Here is a 21,841-nt window from a genome sequence, read left to right as displayed (position 1 = left end):
AGTCCTTAAATTAGAGATGAATGCGTCCCTTTGATTCAGCAACCTATGATCACATCAAGGCGTGTGCGTTCTTAGAAAGAAGCTTTGTGACAAGAGTCAGACAGCTTGGCGCACAACATAAACCAGGCAGGAAAGATGAGCACCGAACAAGGTTTAACTCTATGCAATAAGAAAAAACACTTAAAGACAAATAAACCTCAACACTATCTGAAACTTAAATTACAGCTCTGTTCGTCAAATTAGATTTTTTTCCTACTTTGTTTATGACTTGAGAACTTGATAGGAAAATATCTTGGCCAGAAAAGTATCTTTAGTGTCTGCACTTTAAGCTGTGATACAGCAAGGTGAAAAAGACCCTCCATGGCGTGTTTCGCTATGTTTCCTGTTTATTTTGGAAAAAACGAAAGATAAACTAGACTGATTAAGGTAAATAAAATCAAAAGCGTTAAGTTTGCATGGACCAAACTCCATATGCTGCACAAAGCACCATTGTTTCCTCCAGGTGAGTTTTGCACCAGTGTTGCCAACTCAGAGACTTTGTCTTTATTTTTTGTAATTTACTAAATCCCTCAAGCAATTCTTTTCCATTAAAGCAACTAGCTACCAATCTAGTGACTTTTTCTACAGTTTTTAGACTTTAATGTAAAAGCACATCTTTGTCTCCTCATCCTCAAGGGGAGAATAAGTTAGTAGGTCTAAGACTCTGATCTTATTGATTTTGCAGCACTAATTAATACAGGGTTTTGACAATAATAATAATAATAATAATAATAATAATAATAATAATAATAATAATAATAATAATAATAATAATTATTATTATTATTATTATTATTATTAGTAGTAGTAGTAGTAGTAGTAGTAGTAGTAGTAGTAGGACAGGAATAATGTCATAATGTCACAGAAGAGAAAAGGTGAGTAAAAACAGTAAATATGTGCTACAAATGAACTTTCTTCTGCTGATTTCTTTTTAAATTTATTTATTTATTATTACTATTAGAATTATTATTATTATTGTTATTATTGTTATTATTATTATTATTAGTAGTAGTAGTATTAGTATTATTATTGTTGTTGTTATTATTATTATTATTATTATTATTATTATTATTATTATTATTATTATTATTATTATTATTACTACAATAATAACAATAATAATAATTCTAATAATAATAATGATAAATAAATAAATAAATTTAAAAAGAAATCAGCAGAAGAAAGTTCATTTGTAGCACATTTTTACTGTGTTTTTACTCACCTTTTCTCTTCTGTGACATTATGACATTATTCCTGTCCTACTGCATCTATGACAATAACATACAGAATGTCAATTATGCAAAATGAACAATGACGTCATTGATCAACTTCATGCAGCTTTTAGGACAGCCAATAGCTACTTTCATTAGTGGGGAGTTAGTATCACTGGTTTACACCTCAAGAAGAAGAGTCTAAAAAAACCCAAAGCAATCACTTTCTGCTAAAATATGACTCTAATCTGTTTCCAAAGGTGAATGTGTATACTTATTAAAATTCTTCTGCAGGAGGATCCTCTGTGTTTTTGAAGCTTCTGTAAAATCTGGAAGAAAAGCCTCACAGGTCACAAAAGTTCAATCTTGTTCGTTTTTATTCACAATAAGAAACACCTTTGCGTGTTTTACAGATAATGGGATTGATCTTTTCGAATACAAGTGCTCACCTAACACAGAAACCAGCTGAGCATTGGGATGAGCAGAGATGGAAGGATATGACACAAGAAGCATTTCCTTTAACCTGACACACTAATGCAAAAAACAATGGATGCAAAAAACATACTTTTCCCAACTAATACTAAGTGGCATATATGAGTAATTAATATATTGATTACACATGATAACCCTTTACAAATCAGATGACTTTCAAAACCCCTAACAACCTCAAAAAAGGGATCTATGTGTGCTCCACAGAGGAGGTTCAAACCCCCAGCATGTCACCAGGGGAAAATGTGAGTAAAGTGTGTGAGTGTGATATCCAGGGGAACTGTTGGCCGAGTGTTACTCTGTTCTTCTTTCACCTACAGCACAGATAGCTGTCATAAAAACGAGCTGCACAATACAATATGAGGTATTGGACATGGAGCTGTGGAGGTGTTTGCCAAGTCACTGAAACGATCATAAATCGGAGAGCGCAGCTGTGGGCTTATGTGTGCACAGAGCCCAGACATGCAGACTGACACAAACATTTATTTTTGCTTTATTAAAGACTAATGCCTCTCTCTGTCTCTGTCTGCTCCTCCTCCTCCTCCTCTGTTTGATCCTGACCTCCAGCTGGATTCAGGAGAAGCTTCCGTCTCAGCAGGAGGGACAAAAAGACCAACAAGTCCATGTACGAGTGTAAGAAGAGTGAGATGTACGACATGGCTGATGTCCCCACGTACGAGGAGGTGGCCCCGTACCGCCGGCTGAGTGGAGCCCGGCACAGGCTGGTGGTCTTAGTGGGTGAGTTGAAAGCTAGACTCAGAAAACACTCATCAAGAAGGGACTGTGTTGTGAAGCTCTCGTCTTACTGCTTACCTCACACTTTGTTTCACTGTTAAACTTGGCTCCACAGATTTTAATAAAGATTACAGAAACGTCTCAGTGACTCAGAGTTTACCCTCCAACAACCCCCCAACCTTGAAACGACATTCCCAACGCGGGGACTCACACGCAGTCATCCAGCGGCTCCTAATTGAAATTTTTAGCACCCAGTGGAACCAAGAGCAGGCCTCATATTCATCAGTCAGATTTAGTGCTTTCGTTTACGGCACCTCTCGATGTCTTTTTGATGGAGTTGTTCACACTCGCCATGACGAGGGGCTGCTACAAAGCCCTCCAAAGAGCTCTCTAACTCGCCAAGGTCTTGAAATGAATTTAGTGGTTTCTTTTTCTGTATTTGTGGTTGGAAGAAGAAACGTTGCCAGTGAATGGTGGAACAATATACCGAGCCAGGTGCGACCGTATAGTCTTAAATCTTTCTCAGGACCCACAGTGCCATCAGTGACTTCTAGGATTTTCCACATTTTCCTTTTATAGGTTTGTTACTCATTACAAAAAATGACAAGAATGTCCCAAACAGAGATGGAACAAAACATTCCCTACATATTCAACTCTTTCTCCCAATCTGTTTCCATTCATCAAGGGAGAAGTACACTTATGAGTCTGTTCCAGTATTTAATCTTTTCAATTCAGATGTTTCAACAGCATTTCTTAAATTTGCGAGCAATGAAAACCACTGGCAACACGCGCTCAAGGTCTTATTTTTCCCTCTTCCCTGCATGCTCTCTGCAGAGGTGTGCTCTCAGCCTGATTGACCAGGCCTTGGTTCTCCTAAGTACGCCACACAGAGCATGGACTTCATCAGGCTTGTTGCTAATTAGCACACCCATTTTCCTGCCAGCATGTCACAGCCTCACCTAAAGGACCCAGAACCTCTCCCTCCTGTCACGCTAATGTAAATATTTTCAATTAACTTCCATAATTTGGAGGACAACCTATGGACAGTTTCACACATAACACAGCGGAGGGCCAAGGCGAGATCTGCTTTATGTTTCTCTGCCTCCCTTCTCTCCTTCTTCCTCTCCCTGGAGTCTCTTGATTTTTCTTAATAGAAATCCTTTCTCTCCAGCGCCTGCCTCCACAACTGTTCTTGTCTTTGTTTTGTCCAGGGTTAGGCACTGTATTCAGTAAGAAAAGCCTGAACAGAAGAGGAGTCTGTTCTCTATTTAATTCGTAAGACAAAAAAAAACTGTTTTAAGAATCCAGCTTTTGTTACAGGAAAGGTCCAGGCCGCAGATTTTCTCACTATTTCTACTCTTTCACTTTTCTGTCCAAAAACTGAACATTTCTGAGTACATGTTCTTAACTTTGAAAGATTTACACTTCTTAAAAAAAGATGCTTTGCTGTTAGACAGAGGTCGACAAAAACAGATGCTGCACCACAAGCCGCCAACTCTCAAATTTATCTTTTTGAGACGCCGATAAGCAAACCATTCACCTAGATAAGTTTGGTTATAAAAACACAGAAATTCACCTTTACTGCTGTGCAGATTTGGAGCAGTTACATGCCAGAAAATTTGGAAGAGAATAAATTAAATACTGTCCAATGCCTGTTTGGGTGAGTGGTTTACCTGTTTATTGTGATTTTTGAAAAAGAATATTTGCTTTGCCTGAAATCTGGATATTCGGGATAGATGAGGAGTGTATCATTGAAGAATAGAGTAGCACTTATGAATCATCTTTGAGAGTAGATGAGATATTTAAAAAGTTGATGTAAAGTTCATAGATGTACCCCAAGCAGAAGTAAGTTACTCATAGCAGGGTTGACTCTTCAGTTCATTGAGTTTCTATTTGAGGCTGGCTGCAGAAAAACAGAAAAAACCAGAACAGCATAAACACCAAGCCAAAAAAACTGACTTTTACAGCGGTAAGAAAACTTATTTACAGCCTGTTTTGAAAAACATTTTGGGTCTGAATCGCTAATTTTACTATCTGTACAATCTGTACTGGGATGAATTATTTTCTTTCTCAGAGGATTAGACTGTTTCATCTTCATCTAAGTGCAGCTCATGTGACTGACAGGTCTGGCGCTCTGTAGCTGTTAGTGAGAAGGCTTAAAGCTCTTGCGTCAGTACTTCCATTATGGCCCCACAGACGAAAGACTTCATGAATCTGTTCAGGAACAAACAGGTGGCTTCACAGAGACTTGATCTATACTTAATGATTTCTGTGGTGCTACTGAAGAAATTCTGCAGGGTCAACTCTTTTTTTATTCAAAACTTTGTTCTTTGTCTGATATTGTAACTTAAAGATGGTTCTTCAATAAAATAATAATAAAAAAAGATTGTGCAAACTGGACAAGTTGCTGACTGAACGAGCAATGACTATGTCAAACCTGAGCATACACCTCCCCCGCTATATACGATCCTACCATGTTGTTTAATCATTAACCCCTTACTGCCTAAATTAACTGATAATCATGTAAAAAACATGTTTTTATGTTTTCATTGTCACTGATGCTAGATTGGGTGGAGATTGTAAATTTGAATATACAGCAGCACATACAGTGGTTATAGATAGGTATAATAAGTTCACCTTCTGATCAATAGAAAGCGTCATGCTTTAGATACCATCCTTGGTATGTTCAGAATATGATTCAAAAGGCATTAGTTAGTTTTCAGCTGCATTAAGACCTGATGGGGTATGCTGCGAATTTGCTACAACAGATATTCAGGGGTTAAGAATCTCAGCATACAGCAACAGTACTGAATCCAGACATCCTCTTATTGGCTCTTTTTGATGTAAAAGAGTAGCATCCCTACTCCAAACTCCCGCCGAGTCCGAGCTGCCAACCCAGTTGTTTTTAACCAGTATAGCTTCAACACTCCACCATCACCTCTAAATGACAAGGCATGACCCAAGTTGAGGAAAATTTTCAAATTCTTTAATTTATGTAATGAAAACATGGTGCAATTTTGCCCTGAGATAGTCCAGAAGAGCACAGTCAGTTAAAAAAAAAAAAAAAAAAAAAAAAAAAGTGTAGTGATAGACCAAACCGACCAGCAGAAGAAACTAAAAACCTCATGTAGCCGTCTGGCTTCCATTTAGCTGTGCTCAACTCGAGTATGAGAATAAACTTTTCAGGTTTTCTTCTTTACTGTGAAATGGCTGGTGTCAATCAGCATTACAGGGGATTATTGCCAAGGGCAGGTAAAAATACTTAAACTGATGCATTGCAATATTTCCCAGCCCAGTTCAATAATCATTTGGCACACCCTCTGAATCAATTCACCTGGCCAGTAGGGGGCGCTGAACGTATTGTTTGTATTGTATGGGCGGAGCTCGCGAAAAGCTACCAAAGCAAGTAGCAGCATAAAGCTAGCTCCTTCAACTTTTAAATGTGATTTTTGGCTTGTTTTATTCCTCAAAAATGATAAGTGACATACCACATAATGTTTGCATGAGCATGAAAATAAATATATAAAATTGTCAACAGAAACTTTAATTATTTGTGTCAAAATATTTAAACTAATCAAATCAATAATAAGTCAAATCTAAATTGAATCAAATTACAACCTAAAGAACCAAAGTTGATTCGAATTGCGAGGGTTGTAACGATAAACAGACATAACTATCCCCACCTACTGTTAAGGGTGTGAGTGGATTGCACTTGGCCACAATAAAAATTACCCCTTCAAAATAAGAGCACATGATTATTTCTTTCTTTATTTTATCCAAGGCAAAGGCCCATGACGCACTGAAAATGAGTTTGTGGCTTTTGGTCAGTTTCCAATTGAAACCCACCAGTCAAGATCAAAAATCAACCGGGAAATTGAAAGCTTTACCATCAGGTCCAGCTAACAGGACCGCAGCAGCATCTTCTAGCTTGTCAATCTCATGATCCATTTCAAAAATTTATTGCACAAGGCAAAGCAACTCTCCTCTCTTTCAGGAAGGAGTCCCCTATGTTTTTTTTTTGCAGGGTACCACATTTTCTGCTTTCACAGAGCTGACCCCCATCCCAGCTGCTTCTTACTGTGCTACAGACTGCCCAAATCCCACTGTTGGTCTTTATTACAGTGCCACAGTGGCTGGATCCTCCTCCTGTGTACAATACCACAAACTAGTGATGTGATCCTTGGTCTTGGAAGTAACTCAGTTTTGGACCTTTGAATAAAACTGATGATTCATTCCTGAGAAGAAAACACTACATGTGTATCACAGCTGAAATCTTTTCATTACACGCCTCGAGGCTTCATTAATGTGAACACACAGGTCCAGAGTACCCTCTAATGACCGACCTGCTGCCAACCTCCTGCGTTAAGACCCAGCTCAGAGTCTGCGATCTGTTTCCAAGAAAAGTGGAGATGCTTATCTGTATTTTTATACATTTTAATTCAGACAGCCAATGAAAATATAGTCTTACATTCTGCATGCATAGTTTGACGAAACCACTGATGGTTTTGAAAGAAATCTGATTATTTAACCTGACAAATGGTGTGCTGATTTCCACATTTCCCTGTAACTCGACACAGTAAACTTAGAGACAGGGTTTGATGAATTGAATGTTTTTAGTTTGGGGTTGAGCCCTAACATATTTCAAACACACTGAAGTCTAAGTGAATGTTTATGTGGGATCCAAATTTATAAAACTTGAACTCTATTTAAAGAGCTCTCTGATGTTGGAAGTGTAGTAGCGGTGTGTTGTAAATGATCTGCGGTTGCCACACTACACCACTGTCATCCTTTACATGTGGTAGCAGCACAGACAGCACTGTGAGTGATGCTGTAATACACCCTGTCCTCAATGCAAAGCAGGCTGGAGGCTCTGGAGGCTCTGGTGCTTGGAGCTGGGCCTCCTCAGGCCTCCTCGGGCCCGGCCTTGGCCTTGGGCTCTTGGTGCAGACTGCAGGCGATGTGCTCCACTCTTGGCCTGGAAGTTATTACGCTCACAATATTAAAAGCAACTTCTCTAATGAGTGGGGTAATGAAGTCTGACACTTTTACTGGCACAGCAATCTGCAAGGCCAGGAGTAGGCGAGAGGGCCAGCGATAAAGACCAAGTGGGAGAGAAAGAATCATAAACACAATGTAAATACTGCAGCTTAGTCCAGAAAGTCTGAAGGAGTCATTCCTTTTTATTCTGGCATTTGGGTTTATAAAGTAGCTGTTGTATTGGGGTATTGTCTGAAACAAACAATGCACAAAGAGGGGGAGTGTTTGGGTCAGACGGTGGAACAGGACCACAGGGTTCTGCTCGGGCTTGTAAAAAGCCTGGTGGTGGGCCTGTTGGGCCCCTCAGCAGGCAGTGGTACAGCTGGAATAAACTTTAATCGCCACCTGAGGTGCTCTGATGAAGGCCTGCTGCCATGCATCATTGATATCACAAGTGGCAAGCGAGGGAGTGATGAACAAGGTGAAAATGGTTTAACGAGGGTGTAGAAGTGGGGTCGTAAGTCATACCAGAGGCAGCGAAACTTGCTGCGCTGGTCCCCACCCTCAGATTCAAGCAAACAAGCGTGTGTGGAGGTTTGTGGCCTGCAGGGAGGACTGTCTGCACCGCTGTGATAGGGCTCATAAAAGAGCCTCTATTAGCACGCTCTGCCACCTTCAGCACCTACAACAACATTGGTCCACATCCTTGTTCAAACAGCAGCGCTGCATTCCTCTCAAGCTCCCGAAACAAATTCAAAATGAACTCCATTTCCTCGTCTTCATAAATCACCCAGAAGTTTCAACCCCCAGGTTTTCCTCTGTGAAAAACTCCCTCTCCTGATAAGATTGATTGCTGTCTGTGCCTGGCCTTGTGCTTGTTTATGAGTCGGGAACCACAAAATGCCTCATGCAGTCCGTCCAAAGTGGGTTGGGGTATTTTTCACTGTTTTTCTTTTTCTCTCTTTAAATCCACAGAGTGTGTGAGCGGGCTCAGGAAACAGCTTTTATCACTTACAGCAGTTGCACAAAAGGACCCAAACCATGTGTTAGCGTATGCAGAAGCAAAGGGAGAGCGTGGGGTGTGAATTTGTCTCTGTGTGGTGTTCAGAGATTAAGCTTAAAAGAGCCTTGTTGTCCACACCTAGTTATCAGGTTGTGGATCTCTCCTAATCCTTCCTGCTTCACACCAGATGAAAAGTAGAAAAAAAGTGCAGATAGCGCGAGAGGAAACATGAGCTCTCCTTCTGTTAGAAATGCAGAGCTTGTCTTTTAACATTTTCTCCTCCCTCCCCGTCTCTTTCCACCTAATCCGCATCGCTGAGTGAACTCATTGTCCGTTTGTTTTAGAGGAGCGGCCTGCTAAACACATTTGCCTGGAGAAATGAATTTCCAATAGGGTCTGATGCGATTGTAGTGCCTGCCCAGAACGCCAGGCATGCGAGGAATCTCCAGCCCAGATCAAGCACTGTCTCTGACCGTCCGCTCGCTGCAGAGCGGAGCTGTGGTTCAGGACAGAGAACCAAACACCAAGCTGTGCACATGTTACTGCAAAACTGATTTCTCCTCCACTCAGTCAGAGACTCTGATGCCCGTCATTTTGAGTTATGATGACTGTAGCAGCTTGGTAACAATAAGCATCAAACGATGGAAAGTGCTTGAATTTATAGATGGAAAACTGAGAAAGGAGACGGAACAATTTGATGTAGATCAATAGACTTTTATCAAACTGAAACTAGTGTCAACAAGGCTCCTCTATAACAATAAACACACTTTCTTTACATCTGTGTTATTATCTGTCTGAGAAAAAAAAACAACTTTTTATTTGCATCCAAATGGAGATTTTAAAAAAATGAAATACCCTGAATGAATTAATCACTCAAACACATGCTTAAATGAATAAACTGCATGAATTGCATAGGAAAAGAGAGTCTGAATCACCTTTGGTTTCATATTCAGCTTTAACAATTAAGAACATACACTTAAAAAAAAATCTTCATGTGCAATCATGTTTTTACAAACATTTCACTTATTCATCAAGTTTTGGAGAGTTTGGGGTCAATATTTGCACAGGTTTTACAAAATGTACATAGTTGTAGAAATGTCAGATGAAAAATGGACACATTTGCAAAAATAGTTTTGTGTATACCCATATTTAGACATATATTTTTTTTATAGCTCCAACGTACAGTTTGCTTTCCACCAGTTGCTTGAATTCTTTTTAAATTTAAAGTTTAAACACTTTCACTGGCACCCACCACCATTGCAGCCCTGTCTGTGGTTTTGGGGGCGGCTTAAAGATGTGCCCAACACGGATAGAGTAAACTGTGAGCATGAACCCCAGGGAAGATATTCTCTAAATCAATCATACCTAAATTCTGGGTCCTGAGAGATTTTTTATGGGTCACCAAATTAGTTTTCAAAATGTTTACATGAAATTCATGCTTTCCTAATGTTTTTATTGTGAAGGGTCATCCCCACAATGTTTATTCACTCATTCATTCATTAATTTTCAGAACCACTTCTCCTGTTCAGGGTTGTGGGTGGCTGGAGCCTATCCCAGCTGTCACTGGGCGAGAGGCAGGGTACACCCTGGACTGGTCGCCAGTCAATCACAGGCCACAATGTTTACTGTAACTGGAAACATGTAACTGTTTTTCAAAAGTCTGAAGCCATGACTGGCGTATGTTTCCTAATGTTTTGCAGCACTCAGAGGAAAACGCTGTCACTGTGTCACCATCACACATATGAAAGAGCTGACCCACTGATAACTTTGATCATTAGTTTCCAAAAATAAGATTTAAAGTCAGATTTGGTAGAGTTTGGAAGTCCAAAGTCATTACTGGATCGTGGACAGCTTGTTACAGCTTGTTACAGCTGTGCAGTGACATCACACTGAAAAAGAGGCATGAACAGATGCTGTTACCTTTATTCTGGATGAACATCACATCTTAATATCTTGTCCTGAATATCACATGACTGGGATACAATTCTGAAAAGCAAGCAGGCTAACCCATGTTGTAAAAATGCAAGTATTTTCAGAGTGTAAGCCTAAACAAAGCAAATATGTTAGGCCTGTTAGCTGGTACAAAATATGTAAAATGATGCAGAAACATGATTTAAGAACCCTTTTTTTATCCTGTCAATTGATTTACAGATGACATATTTTGGATTGGGTCGCCGTGGCTTGTTTCCGCAAAAATGTGGGTCACCTGAAAAAAAGTTTGGAAAACACTGCTCTAAATCGTTATTTACTCTTCATTTTATTTGGCCTTTGATTTGCTTTCTACCACTGAGCCTTTGGCGTGTTAGATGAATCAGTCAGGATGTCTCTGGACTGTGAATGTGATGAAATCTGCAGCAGACTTGTGACATTGAGGAAGAAAGGTTTCCATACCTTTTCCATAAATCTAAAGCTTCTTCTGGAGGTTAAAAGTTCTGGCAGACTGCAGTCAGAGAGGATCTGGTTCAAAAGCCACTGTAACTGTAGACTAGCTGTAGCTCTGTCATATTAAATCAATTATCTTTGCTTGAAAGGCCTGCACAGAGCTGATTGTGTTTTAATATAATATGAAATTTAACTCAACCTGTGGTAAATTGATTTATTATTATGTTACAAAAACACTGACGGGTTTTCCTTTCAGAGAAAAAACAGAGTCTGGTCTGGAATTACAACAGGTCATGTAGAAACAGGAGAAAAGACAATTTAGACCCTTTTGATCCTTGATGAAGATTTAAATCTTAAAGCTACAGACACACAAATGTGAAAAAGAAATCCTTTCTGAATGACACTCAAGATAACTCATCATAAATGGAAAAAATGATCATAATAAGTTTAAATGATATTCCTAAGTGAAATGTCTTAGTTTAGATAGTCTAACCTTGATTCCTCGCTGATGTTTTGTTCTTGTTTGTTTTTGTGCAGGACCCTCAGGAGTCGGCCTGAACGAGCTCAAGAGGAAACTGTTGATTTCAGACCCGCAGCACTTCAGTGTGACCATCCCACGTGAGTTCACAGTGTTCACCTCACACAGCTGTTTGACCTTTTGACCTTCAAAAGAGAACCTTATGACTATGGGAAAAGTTACATTTGATATTTGGGTCAAAAATAGTCACAGACTAGACTAATTGGTCTGAATATTTCATCATTATTTGCTTGATCAAATACGGTATAAATGGCAGATTCTGCATACACATAGACGTTCATATATGTAAACAGTAACTTTGGATATTGATTGGAGGCGCCACTTAATTACTATATTTTCCCCTCTGCATTAATCTTTTGTAATTTGGGTCTTAGACAGTCTTAAAAAAGTTTAGCATCCACCCTGCTCCCAGTCCTCCTCCATGTCTTTCTCTTCTGTCTTCATTTGTTTGTTTTAGGAGTGAGTCTGTGTTTTATACATCATCCCCACAATAGTCTTTTACCAGACCAGGTTTTATATCTGCTATTCACTGGCGAACTTCTTAAGTGCATGCAGACACCTTTTGGCTGTCTCCGCTCTGTGCATTTACGCCAGCTTCTGAGGAAGCCAGCTGGACCTGGAGACGTCAGAATGTTGCAACAGCACGTATAGTTATTTTGTTCTGGCTATAAAAAGACTCAACATGCTCATATGGTAAACTTACAGAACTGTAAAGGTGTTTGACAGAAGGACAGATGGAAACATGTTTACATGAATTTACGGGGTTTAAACTTGTACACAGGCTGGGAAAAGAAATTTAAATACATCAGGAAGTGCAAAAATTTTAAAGTATAGAAGCAAGAGCATCTTTTCTAACATACATGACAGACATATCCAGTGTTTCAAGACATGACCCTGCAATTAGAAAGGTAGTGATCCTCATGAGTGAGAAAAGTTTGACATGTTCAGATGAGGGCTGCACAGTAATGCAACAGTTAGCGCTGCAGCCTCACAGCAAGAAGGTCACTGGTTTGATTCCCAGCTTGGCTGGTGGGCCTTTCTGTATGAAGCTTGTATGTTCTCCCCGTGCATGCTTGGGTTCTCTCTGGGTACTCCGGCTTCCTCCCACAGTCCAAAAACATGCTCATCAGGTTAATTGGTCACTCTAAATTGTCCCTTGGTGTGAGTGTGTGTGAATGGTTGTCTGTCTCTGTGTCAGCCCTGTGATTGACTGGCGACCAGTCCAGGGTGTACCCCGCCTCTCGCCCAATATCAGCTGGGATAGGCTTCAGCCACCTGTGACCCTGAGCAGAATAAGCAGTTCTAGAAATGAATGAACAGTTGTAAGCTTAAAACAGTGATGAAGGTGAGATCTTCAGAAATCATGCATGAGACCAGTCCCTTAAAGCATTGCTAACACGCTCTGAAAACTTCTTCACCTCAGGGTTTTAAGATAATTTGCAACTTGAAGTGATGAAACTATCCATCTGTATTTTAAACAATAGAACTGCTAGGGCCTTCAAAAGCCTATTAGAGAAGAGTTACTGTTTCTGTGTTGTAACTTTAAACACCCCTACAACAGAAATGAGGGCGATGACAGGATTTACAGCATGCAGAATAACAGCCTTCCCTATCTTTGTCTGAAAACATTGCTCACATTCATACACAACAAAGATTAGAGATGTAGAGTTTGACCAGAGGGGGCGCCAAAATCAACACAAACACAGATTTCCTCAGAGGAGCTTTGAAAAACAGTGTTGAAAAGGATTCCTGTGCAGCAAATCTCTACGCTTAAATATCACACAGTCACATGAACCAAATGTGCAGGAAGTGATGCTTCTCATCATATATGTGTCTCTCATATCAGCAGCAGAAATACACGCGTACAGCAGATAAGTCAACATTATTTATGTAACAGAGTTTATATGTAGTATTTTTGTTTTTCATGTGAGAGCAATCAATAACTACACCAAACATAGTGTAATGCTTGAAAAAAAATCCATCCTGGAGACAAGGAAATCCCATAGACTGTACAAAGTATAAATGTAGCCTCCGCAATGTCACCTGTCTGTTCCTGAAATCATGAAATGAAGACTGTCCACAGACACAGACACATCTGATATGACGACGGCTATGTGTTTTTCTTCAAACAGCTACAGGGCGCCCTCCAGTCACGTGACCTGAGCTGTGTCTCTGATCAAACAATCCTAATAACTTCTAAACCACTGAGTTTGTAAAAAAATTCACTCACCGTACAGTGAGTGCAGATAGTGAGCCCAAGCCTTTTTTTGAACCAGGCTGTAAATACAGTTTTTGATGCCGTAGAGGTCAATTTTTGTCGCTGGGTGTGTACGTGACTTTCGGTCTTTCTGCAGCCAGCCTCAAGCTGATTCCAGATAAACAGCAACTTTTAGCACTTCAGCATAGGCTTCATTTTTACTGACCAGATGTTGACCGTTGGGAAACCCGTAGAAACTCACATTTATTGGCTTAGATTCTTTATTCTTTAAACCAAATATGTCTTTCTCTTTTTAACCTCTGGACAGTAACAGAAAGCACGAAGTTAAGGATCAAAAAATACAAAATCAAAAATGTTTTTAGTGCATTAATGTCACAAGTTACTAGTTTAATGACTGAAACTAAAGCAGGCAACAAGAATTTTCTTCTTTTGAAACCATGAACATCCATGAGTCCCAGAATCCCTCAGGACCAAAACACAGAGGGAGCAGATGCTCTGAAAACACTCCTGATCAGATTCTACCTGCAGAGCCTCTGCTGCTCTCTGAGCTTTCATAATGAGTAGTGAAGGTCAAAGATGTTTAGTAAACTTGCTGCGGTTCAGTCCCTGAAATGAGTGAGAGTTAATGAGAGTTTGTTAAGTTTGAGACACACACATTGACACACACTCACAGGCTCATACTGTATAAAGGATCTGTCTGGCTGGCTGGTAGTGACACCCGGGCCGCTCCTCTCAGGGCTGGGCGCTTGTTTCTCCTCCTGTGTAATTGTCAGCTTTTCACAGTCTGCTCGACAAGCTCTGACTGATGGAGGAAACAGCATTTTTCTACCTCCTGAGGACATGCCATTCCACTGCTTCACATGTTGGCACCAAACGACCTGCTCTCCTTTCTTTTCACAGTTTATTTCTCACTTTCTTTCAGTCCGTCTCAGTCCCTCCCCACCCCTCTCCTCCCCTCCTCTCCTCTTTTAAGAACCCAACGACAGCACGCCATAATCCTGTAAACCATCCAACTCTGCTGCAAACAACCGGCTCTCCAAGTCTGCAAGCTTCTTATAAAGTTTTTTTTTTCTCTGAGCTGTCCGAGCCAGCATGCAGGGACAAATAAATCTGTTTGATTTATTCCAATAAGCAGAGCGCGGGTGTTAAAAATAGGGTTGTGTTGTCTGGGGCTTGGAGAAAAACTGAGACGTGAGTTTAAAGAAATATTTGGATCCCAGGTATTAATTGCTGTGTTTAAAAAAAGTGTGGCATAGTAGATGTCTGAATCAAAGCCTGGTGCTTTAAATTTACCTGGGATTAAAATCTCATCAGAGGAGGAGTTAACAGGATTCTCTGTGCACGACGAGCGTGTGGACTCAGGTGTACTCGGGCGAATCTGCTCCTCACGGCAAAGTCATCCCATGGTGTGTCGGTTTATGCTTTATTACCCATTAGAGGAGCCTTTGTTCCCAAACTACATGTTGATTGTTCTCGAATGTGACCTGTGATGTTTCTGTTTAATGCAGCGCAGACAGCCTGAACCTGACCCATATAGGAGACGTATGGCACAAGTCCTGGCTCTCGCTGAGAGGAAAGAGACTCGGAAAGTATCCTGTCTCCTTCTGTTTTATGTTTGATGGCTGCCAACAGACACATGGATGTGTTTAACACTTGCTGTTGTTTTCGATTAAGCTGAAAGCATTACCCCTTTCTGTTAATTTGAAAAGCGGGGTTTTGGAGACCACCGGCCTGTGGCCCTTGGCAGAGATCCGAGTTTTTGTCTCGTCTCTTTTTTTCTGTCCTTGCTTGTGGCTGTTAAACATAATCCAGCCATCTAAGAGACATCGTAGAAGGGGTTAAACATTTTGATACCAGTCCAAGATTACTGATATTTTCCATGATTTGGGGCTGTACGGATGCACATTCTTTTGTTGCTCTGTAATTATTCTCAGTGCCACAAAACACACGCCAAAGTAATGCATGGTGGACGGTGTTGGTCTCACTACGAAGGAACTGTTTGGCGCTGTGTCTGACACACTTCTGAAGAGGAGGTATAACTATATGTTATCTGATGACAAGGCTGTTTTGGCCTCCGCCTCATGTTTTTCCTACTGGTGTCTGAAGCTGATGACAGAAAGTCGTTGATCTTCCTCGGTGTCTTCCCCACCACAGCTGGATTTACGGCTGTCTTTCCTTCTCAAGCGAGTGACACATCGTATAAATCACACCATTGGTTTTCCATGAACCCTGTAGATCATTCTGGACCATTTACAGGAAAGAAACTGGTCCGCTAACAGGGCACAGCCTTAAGACACGCTGTCAAGAGAGCAGCTCAGAGGAGACTGAAGCGGAGCTTGGCAGTTTTGGTTGCAGGTGATAAAAGTTTAATAGTTTGTTTTGGAGCTGGTCGGAGTGTCTGACGGCTGTACGCCTCTCCCCTCTGACCTTTGAAGCTCCTGAAAAGAGTCAGAGCATGAGCCGACCTCTGACCCTCACAGTCCAGCAGCGCTGCCTGCTCACTGTCCCTCTGCATACCGTCCCCCGCCCATTTTACAGCCAAGCTTTACGATTTATGGCCAAGTAAATGTAGAGACTTGATGTTAATGAGAGCTCCAAACTCAATTACCGTACCGCGGCTAACACTGGCGGCTAACGCCGCGGCTTCTGTTTCTTCAGCCTCTGCAGCCACATTACAAGAGACAAATTTAATAAGACTCAGTAAACCTCTGCTGAATGTCAGTTAAGTGTCTGGGTTTAGTGCAGCAGCGGTACAGGTTGTGTATTTTATAGAGCTATTACACAATAATATATACAAGGGTTGGCATGGCCCAGCGTGCTGTGTTTCAGACTTCCAGCGATGTTAATAAGGGGCTCAGCTCAGATGCTTTCAGCCCAACAGTGAGTCAGACAGTCTGGGTTTGAGGTAATCACTCATTTCTTCTACTCTCTCCCTCTTTCAGACACCAGCCGGGCCAAGAGGAACCAGGAGAGCGACGGCGTGGAGTACCACTTCATCTCCAAACACCTCTTTGAGACAGATATCCACAACAACAAGTAGGCACGAACTGAGTGTGATAGAAGGAAAGAGAAAAACAGAGCTCACTCATTCCTCAGTGATCACGTTTTTATTTTTAACAGTAGAGAGCCGTCTCATGATGTCAGTATTTATGACGCTGCGCACTGTGAGTGTAAATCAGGTCGTAGAGCTCATCTGCAGCAGGTTTACTCCAAAAGTTAAAAAATATCCCTTGCTTCATCAGCTCACACTGTAGGTAAAGTTTTTACTTTTTTTTTGTTGTTGTTTTTTTGAGGTCTAGAACTGTTCATTCAAGAGTACGAAGCATGTCCAATCAGTGTCAACACGGTGTGAAGATATTTTAAATCATTTTCAATTACTCACTGACATAAACTGATCCCGGTTAATCTCGCAGATTTGTACTTTTTCAGAGTTCCAGCTTGGTTGCATGCTCTCGTTTGCGTGGAAATTTTGTCCCCTGTGATTGTCAGATGTGTTGCAACCATAGACTGTATAATTAATGGACAGAATCTTCCCGACATCACCCGTCTGTTTCTGAATCTGATTCTTGAAGCACATCAGCTTTCGCAGCCACATTAGAAGTGGCAAGGGCTTCAAGTACAGCTATAGGGTGCCCGTTAGTCACATGACCCTGAGCTGTGCCTTTGATTGGGCAAGCTCATGATCTTAATATCCTCCGAACCGCCAAGTTAGAAAAAAATTCACCCCCTGAACAGTGGGTGCCGATAGTAAAATAAGCAACTCAGACAGGAGACTTTTTTCTAACCAGGATGTAAACAGGTTAATTTCTGCTTTGAAAACAGCTTTTTTTGGCTTGGTGTGTATGTGACTTCTGGTACTCCCGGAGCCAGCCCCAAGCGTACACTCGGGAGACATCAGATTTTAGCACTTCAGCATTGTCTCACCGGAAGTTGCTGCTTGGTCACAACATGCCAGCCTTGAAGTTATTCCTCAAATCCAAGCCACAGGTCTCTCTGTGTTGGTTCACACACTCCGAAAAAAGAGCTCTCCTGGCTTTTGTGATGCCTATACATCCAAGTGATGTTACTATGGTGTACTGAAAAAGTCACAATTTTAAGAATGGTAAACATGGTAAGACTTAGACTTTGAGAAGAATTAAATTTTAAAGCTAACATCAGTACACTCCATTGATCAACTTTTCATACACAAACATTCAACTAATGAATGATGCGTCTACAGCATCTGATCTGTTTGGTTTCTCTTCAAGTCACAGTGTCAACTTATACTGGCTCAACTCCATTGTGTTCCTGCTTCATCTCTGAATCAGATCTATAAGTCTTCCTTTTTTGTCAGATGCTGGCAGAGGTGTCAAGTAACTAAGTAAAAATACTTTGTTACCTTACTGGGATTTCTATACTTTACTTGAGTTTTTTGCCAACTTTTACTTCTACTCCTTACATTTTAAAAATAGCCTCACTACTCCTGTTTAATTCCAGCTTGTCAACCTAAAATCGCTGAAATCGCGTCATCTGGAAAGACTCAATTTGATTGTGGATGGATGAGAGGTATAAATGTAAATCCATTCCAACACCCTATTGATTTGTCCACGATCCATTACACCTGCACTTGACACAAATCACACCACACTCAGCAAGGAGATAACAGGCATATGTAGTGTAGTATGAATATATCCATGGCAGAGACTCAGGAGGGGAGATGAAATGAACTACAGGCCCCTGTGGCACAGCCTAAGCTTATGACCTTAACAGCATTTTTCCCACCTTTCAGTTACTTTTACTTTTATGCTTTAAGTAGTTTTGAAACCAGTATTTTTACACTTTTATTGAAATAAAAAGCTTGAATTGATACTTCAACTTCTACAAAAGTCTTTTCAAACCCTAGTGTCTGTACTTCCACTCTAGAAATAAATGTGAAAACTTTTGACATTTCTGGAAGCCAGAGCAAAGGTGCATCAATGTGGAGCAGATTGAGCAGGACAGGAAGTTCTGTATAGAAACCATATAAAAACACTGTCTCTTTCAAAATAAAATACCACCTGTCAACACTGGTTTGTATTTAGCTTGACAACAAAAACAAACTGACAATATGAGCTGAATCAGGACAGGAGTCAACGGGTTTGAGGTTTTACAGCCAGCATAAACTAGGGGAGGCTCATCATTGAGATGGAAAGTGCAGGAACTGTTCTGCCTCTTGACTCCAGCTGTCTGGTGGTCCTGCAACGTTCTGGACTGAACATACCAGCGGTGTAAGTTGACGAATGATAGAGCACGCCATCAACACGCAGTGGAACAGAGATATAACTGACATGACAAAAATTTTGATTTATTTGAATTTAATTTCATAACATTCTGACTCATTGTTAATACGATTCTTAAAGATGTTTTCCTTTCACCCTGACATTGCATTATTTCAGATGTAGTTTTTATGAGGTCAGGCGTATCATCATTCATCCTTTTCTCTTTGTGATCACTTTGACCTGATGACTAATCCATCAATGTAGTGACTGCTTTACTTTGCTGATTTCAACTGATTCAACTTTCAGCTATGCTGATAGTTGTTAAAAGAGTGTTTCAGTAATTTAGCTTTTTATAAATCAAACAAAAATGTTGAACATATTGAAAGTTGTCCATCTGAGGATCACAGCACATCCCCTCCATGTCTGAGCTCTTGACCACTAGAGGCAGCGCAGCAGTGGGAGCAGCAGTCCAGCACTCACAGCCCCTTACAGCTCAGCCTCCGTGCTGTCGTCTGTGTGTTTCTGTAACTGACTGTGAGCTGGTGTTGACAGGGCCGAGCCTTGTGTTGGTAACGGATCTCCAGACAGTGGCCCCGAGGTCTCCTGTCTCTGCTTCCTGCCTTCCTCAGACGCTCTCTCTCTCTGGGTCCAGCCACACAGCGGCCCGCCTTGACATTTGCGGCCAACAAATTGAAAAGCAAGTTGTAATAGTCATAAGAATGATTGATGCCTCTCCGCCGGTCTCACACGAGCTGAAGGGGGGACAGAAGACTGCAGGGTGCACATGCAAAACATTTATGCACGCAAACACACACATGTAAAAGGTATGACATGGAGGGACGCCTGTGGTGGTGAGTGCATTTAGAGTGTCAGAGCACGCAGAGAGGAGAGACGGGAGGAGGGGGGGCTTTATATTTAGGCCATGTTGCGGTGAAGGTCGAGGCATGCGATGTTTTTCAGGGAGTCGGAGGGGTGAGTGGCAGAGCTGTGATGTGGGGTGGATGCGTGGGACACTGAAACGACTGAAATTGAAATTACAAGGCAGCAAAGTAGACGAGGAGTCAGATGAAGTTGTTTGCGTTATGCCTCGTTGCATGCAGCAACAACAATGCAGACATAAAAGGTCTCGGCATCGGAGCCACAACAACGTGTGTTTAGCTCGAACAACTTTCCCAAGGGAAGCCCTGTTCTGTGTCTAAATGGCAACAATCCATAGTCTGAATATAGCCCGGCTTGTGCTGGCACGCCTTCCTGTAATCTATAGTCCTTCTGGACAAACAGCGCAGAATGCTGCAAGGTGCGACTTTTTAAAGACAGGCTACTGTAAGCTCTTTAACAATTTCCCATAATTCACTATGAGCTTTTTCACAGACTTAAGCCTCCCTTCTTTAAAAAAAATGCTGAGTAAAACTTTCTTACATGGGCAATTACCATAAAACTTTATTTTTTTACATGGCATAAGTCATAGTGAGGCAGTCATTCTGCCCGACACTCGTCATGAGCAGACTGAAGCATACCACACACTCCTATTAGCTCCACATTCTTTCCACGTCGTTACTCTCCTCACTGCCTTTTTTCTCTTCTTGTTTTCTGCTAAAAATACACCAGTGGATTTTTCTTTTTCATGACAGCTGATTGGTGCGAAAGTGGGAAAGATTATCTGGTGGAAACTGTTTGTTTGCTTGTGTCTGCTCGTGGATTAAAGGAGGGGGGTTGGCATTCAGAGGCTTTGTGGTCTTTCTGGAACAAACAGGTGTTACTGATTGAATGGGGTAAGCGTAAGAGATTATATAAAAACATGCTCAGCCAGAACGTCTGGTTTTTAAGTTCTTCTGGAGAATGCTATCTTCAGATCTTAAAGGAGTAATCCTCCTGTCTGTGTGGATTTGGTGGATGTTTCATTCTGAGATGAGTCTCAGGAGTGTGCTGACACAGTCGACCAGATAAGAGCAAGAATTTATCTTTAATCCTGATGGTTGTTAGTGCAGCAGCAGAGGCTAATCCCTACACAAAGTTATCAATAAATATCTCTAACAATCTCTTATCTCTTCTCACTTCACCTGTCAGGTTCATCGAATACGGCGAGTACAAAGGGAACTACTACGGGACAAGTCTGGACTCAGTACGCTCCGTCCTCTCCAAGAACAAAGTGTGCCTGTTGGGTGTCCAGCCTCATGTAAGTGGCACAAACTCAATCTGATCCCTCCGCCTCCATCACTCTCTGTGTTTCATCCATGTGCACCGCTGCTCCTTCATATCTCAGACGCAGATCTCCCTCCTCTTCCCTGCCTCTCATGAAGGACTTGGCTGCCTGCTGGGTTACAGAAGTGGGTTTCAAAGAGGGCATTTTTGGGAGCAATTATTTCTAATTTCCTCCATTTGAAGATTTCCTCTCTGGCTTCTGCATCTTAGGCAGTGGTGAACTGGAGAGACACAAATGGCCGGCTTGTTGCTAAACCCTTGAGGATTTCTGTTAAGCCAAGGCCGGGACTGTATCGTCCAGCCTTTGCCCCTCTAGATCTCCTCCCTTGTGTTCGCTCAGTGGATGATGACGGGGTGTTTGAAACTCCACCTTTTTAATTTTCTGGCTTATATTTGTCCCATCTTTGAGCCAGCAGTCATTTCTCCACCTGCATGTGATTCCCTCACGACTCCCGGATCAGATCAACGGCAGTGTCGGAGCGTGTTATTAATCCCATGCTGACTGGAGTTTCTTCCCAGTGGTTCCTCTCCTGCTCCTCCTTTGGGTTTTTATCCTTCTTCCTATCAGTTGTGGCTTTTCCACTCACTGCCTGTTAGCACAGTGTGGGTCCCTGATCGCGGTGCAGGACCCAGGGGAGAGCTTGAAGCCTGACGCCACCGCTAACCAACCGTGACCTCTCCGTTACCTCTCGAGGGGCAGATTGTAGGTGTTGTTTCTGTGCAAGTGTCACCAAAAAAAGGAGATAAGAAGGCTCGCAGGAGGGTGAAAACATCTCCCTCTATCTTTTAGAGAAACCACTGAAGTTAGAC

General features: G+C 41.5%; 1 protein-coding gene across 4 annotated transcripts in view; it reads left to right on the top strand.

Annotated features, from left to right (window-relative positions):
* The window catches only part of mpp7a (MAGUK p55 scaffold protein 7a), a 228,423-nt gene that overhangs the window by 190,253 nt on the left and 16,329 nt on the right, over positions 1-21,841 (top strand). For all 4 annotated transcript variants that reach the window (XR_012599844.1, XM_074693560.1, XM_074693561.1 and 1 more), the window contains 4 exons: positions 2,307-2,477; positions 11,374-11,454; positions 16,535-16,628; positions 20,897-21,005. Coding sequence is in view for 3 of the 4 variants with exons in the window: in XM_074693560.1 (XP_074549661.1) it covers positions 2,307-2,477; positions 11,374-11,454; positions 16,535-16,628; positions 20,897-21,005 (455 nt within the window). In the remaining variant the exon portion in view is untranslated. The remainder of the gene's footprint in view (positions 1-2,306; positions 2,478-11,373; positions 11,455-16,534; positions 16,629-20,896; positions 21,006-21,841) is intronic.

This window comes from Halichoeres trimaculatus, unplaced genomic scaffold (assembly GCF_033239565.1).
Source record: "Halichoeres trimaculatus isolate MK-OKI-2021-1 unplaced genomic scaffold, fHalTri1.1 fHalTri1_scaffold_18, whole genome shotgun sequence".
NCBI classification, from domain to species: domain Eukaryota; kingdom Metazoa; phylum Chordata; class Actinopteri; order Labriformes; family Labridae; genus Halichoeres; species Halichoeres trimaculatus.
This window is presented reverse-complemented; position numbering and strand designations above follow the sequence as displayed.